Raw genomic sequence first — 6904 nt, forward strand, 5'->3', positions numbered from 1 at the left:
TCACTTTACTTTGAAAAAGAAGAACAAAAATTGGAATATAACAAAAAGTAATAAAAAGGGCAATGGAATTTTCCATATCACCCTAAAATAGGGTTCAGATCCCTTTCTCTCAAAGACAAGCAAAGCCTACTGTTGTGAGGCTCTTATTCCATTGCTGATACCTTTCTGTGAAGGGTGAGTCTAACAGATGAGAACAGGAAAGTAACGAAAATTGTTACTGCTTTGTCTTCCTCTATACTTCATGTTTATACTTGCCTTCTTACTATAGCCCTCTTAGGCTAGGGACAGACATTACACATAAATCAGTTTAAGTGATCAGAAACTGGTTTAAACCTGTAACAGAAGAGATGTTCAGTGCACAGAAACCAGTTTGAAAATGGCTGAAACCAGATGGAGATAAACCTGGCTGAATGTAGTATCACACTTAACTGATTTGGCTCAAAGTGGTTTATGCAATGTGTGTCCCAGACCCCTTGCTGGTTTAAGTTAAATCAGACTCCCCCAGCATCCTGGCATGCTCTCTGGACTACACGGAGCTCTCTGCTCCACAGCAGGGTTGGTCCCTCCCCTCTGCTCCCTGGCTGCAGCTCCAGCAGAGACTACAGGAGTCTGCCTGGATTCTGCTTCTCCCTCCCCTCTAAGCAGGGATTTCGGCATCCCCTCTGCCTTACACAGACACACAGAATTAGCTAGCAGACCACATGCTCATGATATGGTCTGTGCTGTGGCAGATGTGATAAAGGCAGAATCAACAATGTCTCTCTGTTGTTTTCTTAATGGGGTGATAAACATTGAGTTAGGAGTGATAAACACTGCTATCAATTCCCCGCTGGGCTGGTTGGGTGGGGGAGCCCTCCCTAATCAGAGTGTCCTGCCGGGGACTGACCAGGCCCCCCTCAGCTCAGCACTGTGAAAGAAAGGGGAGAGCTGCTCTAGCACCCCCCGGCTTCTAGCCTGAGCCACTGCAGGCATGTGCCTGCATTTTTTCACTCCAGAGGGGATGTCTGTATCATTACTAACTGGTTTAGCCTAGCCAAGTTAGACTAACCTGAAAAGATTGAATCAATTCAGGCTCAGACTTTTTGAAGGTCTGTCCCTAGCCTTACTGTGCCATCAGTGCTCCTTAGGCAAACTTGAAATGACAATTATAAATCACCATTTGGAGTCCAATTTTAATTTGACTATCCGTAGCTGAAGGAATAAGAGAAAGAGCTAATCAGCATTTCAGAAAATCAGGATCTTTTGGCTTTATCTCAGAAATGGAGCCACTTACCAGACACGTGTCAGGATACCTGATAAGTATGTAATGGGTGCATCTACACATGTGTTTTACTGTGGAGTTGACTAATTGGCTCTGCAGTAAAGTGTCACCATCTGCATGTGCATTGGTATTAGGGCAAGGTAATCTAATTAACTCTGCTGTAAGATACTACTGTCAGGAAAGAGTACTATCTTACGACAGAGTAATTAACTGTGATGCAATGCTCCTGTAAAACATTACCAGTGGAAATTGCACTTGGTCAGCCCAGGCAGCAGGGGAACAGACTTCTGCCTGCCACCTAGTCACACAGGTCTTCATGTTCAGTACTTCTGTGCCCCAGCCAGCCCCTCCACCACCCAATGCCACCACCCAGAGCCTGGGGCTGACTCCCAGAGCCTGCTGCCTGCTCTACCCTGGCTCAAAATGCTGCTGTCCTACATGCACATGTAGACACTGAACCCAGGAGCAGTGTACCCTGGCTCAAAGTGCTCTGGAATTTATCACATCATACTAATTGCATATACAGATGCACCCAATGAACTGATAAAAACAGCTACTAATCCAAAAATAGTATAATGATGTAAGCTATCTCAAACTTGTCCATATTCCTGAGGAATCCAAGAGGAGTGGTTGCTCCCCAAGGGAGAGATCCTAACAGCACAAGGGATGGCCATCCCATTTCAGAGGAAGGGTAGCAAAAGGGCACAGCAACCCCCTTGGCTTAGGAGGGAACTTGAGGACCTCCTATGCCTCAAAAGAGAGACTTATAAATGATGGAAGGCTGGAATTACCACCAAGGAGGAGTATTCAGCACTGGTCCGTACCTGCAGGGAGCGGATCAGGAAAGCCAAGGCTGCAACTGAGCTCCATCTGGCTTCACATATCAAGGATAACAAAAAGTCCTTTTTCAGATATGTAGGGAGTCGGAAAAAAACAAGGATAACATTGGACCCCTGCTGGGACAGCTGATAACTGACACCCAGGAAAAGGCCAATCTGCTTAATACGTACTTCGCATCAGTCTTTCATCAATCCAATGGGATCACCCTGCTTAGCAAGATGCGGGATAGCCAGGGTAAGGGTATATTTATACCCAGCATCAGTGTTGATCTAGTAAAGGATCACCTTGAGAAGCTGGACACCTTCAAGTCAGCTGGTCCTGACAGATTACACCCTAGAGTATTCAAGGAGCTGACAAGTGTCATAGCCCAACCATTGGCAAGAATATTCGAAAACTCATGGTGCTCAGGAGAAGTACCTGGAGACTGGAAGAAGGCCAATGTGGTACCCATCTTCAAAAAAGGGCGGAAAGTAGATCCCAGGAATTACAGGCCAATCAACTTGACCTCAATCTCCAGTAAGATTCTGGAGAAAATTATCAAGGCGACCCTTCTGGATAAGATGGCTGAGGGCAACATCCTGAGGGATAGCCAGCACAGGTTTGTTGTGGGTAGGTCTTGCCTGACCAATCTCATCTCCTTCTATGACCAGGTGATATATCACCTGGACAAGGGAGAAGGGATTGATGTTATATACCTGGACTTTAAAAAAGCTTTTGATCTGGTGTCCATGGAAAAATTGGCCAACTGTGGGCTCAGCTACACCACAGACCAATGACTGGGATATTGGCTCCGAGGTCAGACCCAGAGAGTAGTGGTCGATGGTAGTGAATCATTATGGCACTATGTGACCAGTGGTGTCCACCAAGGCTCTGTCCTTGGACTGGTTCTCTTTAACATCTTTATCAACGATGTAGACATAGGTGTCAGAAGCGCACTGGCTAAGTTTGCCGATGACACTAAACTTTGGGGCATAGCCTCTACACCTGAGGACAGGCTAGTGATCCAGGCTGACTTGGATAAACTTAGTAAGTGGGCGGATACTAACTTGATGACATTCAATACAAATAAATGTAAGGTACTCCACCTCAGGGGAAAAAACCCGCAGCACAGTTATAGACTCGGTAGTGCTACACTTGCTAGTACCACTGCTAAAAGAGACTTGGGGGGTCATGATTGACCACAAAATGAACATGAGCCACCAATGCGACACTGCAGCTGGTAAAGCAAACAAAACTCTGGTTTGCATCCATAGATGCTTCTCAAGTACATCTCAGGATGTCATCCTCCCACTGTACTTGGTCTCAGTGAGGCTGCAGCTGGAGTACTGCATCCAATTCTGGGATCCACAATTCAAGAAGGATGTTGAGAAGCTTGAGAGAGTCCAGAGGAGAGCCCTGTACATGATCAGAGGGCAAGAGAATAAGCCTTATGAAGAGCGGCTGAGAGCCATGGGACTCTTCAGCCTGGAAAAGAGCAGGATCAGGGGGGACCTGGTGGCTGCTTATAAGTACATAAGGGGTCTGCATCAGGACCTGGGAGATTGTCTGTTCACCAGAGTGCCCCAAGGAAAAACAAGGACCAACAGTCATAAACTCCTCCAAGACCCTTCTGGATAAGATGGGTGAGGGCAACATCCTGAGGGATAGCCAGCACAGGTTTGTTGTGGGTAGGTCTTGCCTGACCAATCTCATCTCCTTCTATGGCCAGGTGACATATCACCTGGACAAGGGAGAAGAGACATAAGAGATAGGCTGGACATAAGAAAAAATTTCTTTACTGTCCAAGTCCCCAAGACCTGGAATAGACTCCCTCCAGAAATGGTGTAGGCATCTACTTTGGACTCATTCAAGAAATGCTTGAACGCTTATCTTGCTGGGATCCTTTGACCCTAGCTGACTTCATGCCCCTGAGACGGGGGACTGGACTTGATGATCTTTGAGGTCCCTTCCAGCCCTAACGTCTATGAACTTTTTAAAATGATAAGTCATATGATAAGTCATATTTAAGGAATTATCATATGCTATAATTTTCTTTATGGAGTGAAAAATAAGCAGCTATTTATTGTTGTGTCTGAAGGGTTTTTTTATAATAAAAGTCACATCTAGTTTGAGACAAAGTTAATCTTATTAGATGGGGTTTTTTTGTACTTTGATTTTTTTAAGAGGAACTACTTTTCCAAAGACTCTTTTAAAACTGCATGTGAAACATGATGCATTTTTTCTATTTTTGACAAATGTGATTACCTATAACTGAAAGGTCAAAATGTTTCCTCTTTTCTCCTGCAGTATTAGTTACAACACAGGTATATTGACCAGCATCTTCCACTTTACTCTGAGTCAAACGCAGAGACCTACCACCTGAAGAAAAAAAACAAGAAGGTATAATTATTAAAATTAACATCTATTATCACATTTTCCATGCTTTCTTTTTCTCTCTAGCTGCTAGATAAAAACTCTCATAAATAACAGGAAAACCTAACTATGGACTTTGGCCTCAATCCTATCCATGCTTAAGTCTGGCCTTAACTTTGATCACGTGCCTCTTACCCTAAAGTCAACAGGATTGGACATCTATATCACTATATACAAAGAGAAAAAATACCTTTTTTCAGTTTTAACATTAATTGCTGGTGTTACCTGTAACAAGAATAGGAAAATAATAATCAGATGTCACTGCAATAATTTACAACAATTATGGTTGATCAGTTGCCAGGCAATCTTTATGGAGCGTGTCAGAGATGTTAGTTTCAGGGGAAGAGAAGCAGTAAACACAGTAGTGGTATTATTGACTACAGGGCATACAATCCCCTTGCTTCTCTGTGCATTTCTCTGCCAAAAGACCCATTCTTTTTGCTTGTATTTTGGGAAGGAAAAGCAGAAAATGGAAATATCAACTTGAATTTAAAGGGAAAAGAAGTATGAATACCAAGATGCATGCCTACAGTGTTCAGAATCTCGCCCATTCTCTCACTGGCAATTCTCACATTAGCAGTAGCTCTCACTAAATCTGAATAACAAGCTCTTATTTCAGCCAACAAGAAAGAGCTCTTCAGAACTTGCATGCAGTGTTTGGGTAATGGTATATAACCTGATGACTAATATTTCTGGCCAAGAGATTTGAAGCAAAGAATTGCTGTGTAGATCTGCCCATGTTCTAAAAAAGTTATTTTATTTATAACTTTGTTACATATTAAAAACTATTATATGTTTTAATGCATTGTGCATTGTGAACAATAAGGGCAGGATGGATTTTTTCTTGTTTTCTAAAGGAACGGTATCAAAATAGGCTCAGAGTGAATGGCAGTTGTGATGGTCAATAATGAGAGTGTACTTTGTCACATGCCATAATAAGCATGGTTTTGATCTACAGAACTGAAGTATTGCTTTGGCAGAAACAAAAGCTGAAACACTTGAGAGCAATAATTAAGTATTCTTTCCCCCATAGCTTTACAAGCCAAAGCAAAATCTCACATGTCTTGTTTACCCACTTAACTACCCAGGAAAACTGCCCATTGTAGTGGTGAATGGGCAGGTTTCTACTCCCACTCCTTTGAGGGTATAAAAAGGGTATAAAGTACGCCTAGAAACAAGACATGTGAGTCTTACATGCTCCCCTCAAGCTTTCAGGGATAATTTGGGACTTTCCATGAATCATCCCTCCCTGTCCCATAGTGACTAAGCACTATGGAGGTGATGACATCAGTGTGGGTATATCTGGATGTGATTACATGTGTATTTACTGCACAGTAACATGTTATGCTGCTGGGGGCTCCATGTGGCTCAGCCCCAGCTCTACACTGCACCCAGCTTCTCCCATAGACAGTGTCCTGGAACCAGGGAAGCCCAATGCTTCCCTGGTGTTGCAGGGAAAACAGCACTGGTAGCTGGGAGCAGACGTAACCCCAAACCTGCCCAGGCTGAGCCGACAAGAGCAGCTCACTCCATAGGGCAGGGAAAGCAGTGTCGGGTGCTCCAGACAGATGACGCAACCCTAACCTTGCCCACACTGTGCTACCCCCTTCCCCTGCAGGGAGTCGTGGGGGTGCCTTTCCTTGCTGCCAGAACTGCCGCTCCAGCATCTTCAGCAGCATACATCATGGCACCCGGCAACAGCGCACTGCCCCGTGGGCTCAACTCCATCCAGTTCAGCCCACATAGTGTTAAGGAAACTATTGTGATGTTGTCTTACATTTCCTTACACGCCCATTATTACTGTGCAGTAAGGCATCTACACGTGCCTTACTGCACAGTAACTACTTGGGAGTAAATTTGCAACCTACATCATGCGGGTAGCAAATTTAATCCTGAGTAGGAGTAAGTAACCATAGTTATTGCACAATACGAGTGCACATGTGTAGACATGCAACCATACTGTGCAATATTTTTTGGTTACTACGCAGTAACCTAAATTACTACACAGTATTGGTGCACATGCAGATGCTCCCTCTGTCAATTAAAAGAATGGAAACAATTGGCCCAGGAGAGGCTGTTCAAACTGATAGCAGTATCTCTTGTTCAAAGGAATGCCAGTGTCAGCATAAAAAGTGAATTATTACTAGATAATAACCAGATGTCCAACCCCTCTCCCTACATGCTATGCATAAGAATGAGTAGAAAACTGCAAATAGGACTCATTTCTTCTGTAAAAGTTAACTACTTCAAATAAAATTTTAAAATTCCCCACCCTCAAATCTTCAAATCCAAATTAAAAATGAATCTTGGTGGATTTGAAAACAGTTTGGTTACATTTTTGCTTTCCATTATTTTTGCATGCTCATATTCTTCAGACTTTCCAAGTTTTCA

General features: G+C 43.5%; 1 protein-coding gene across 1 annotated transcript in view; it reads right to left on the minus strand.

Moving 5' to 3' along the window:
• The window catches only part of HMCN1 (hemicentin 1), a 359897-nt gene that overhangs the window by 120148 nt on the left and 232845 nt on the right, over window positions 1-6904 (minus strand). Inside the window, 1 exon segment of the mRNA XM_006023882.3 lies at window positions 4346-4459. Coding sequence (XP_006023944.1) covers window positions 4346-4459 — 114 coding nt within the window.

This window comes from Alligator sinensis, unplaced genomic scaffold (assembly GCF_000455745.1).
Source record: "Alligator sinensis unplaced genomic scaffold, ASM45574v1 scaffold468_1, whole genome shotgun sequence".
In the NCBI taxonomy this organism is placed as follows: Eukaryota; Metazoa; Chordata; order Crocodylia; family Alligatoridae; genus Alligator; species Alligator sinensis.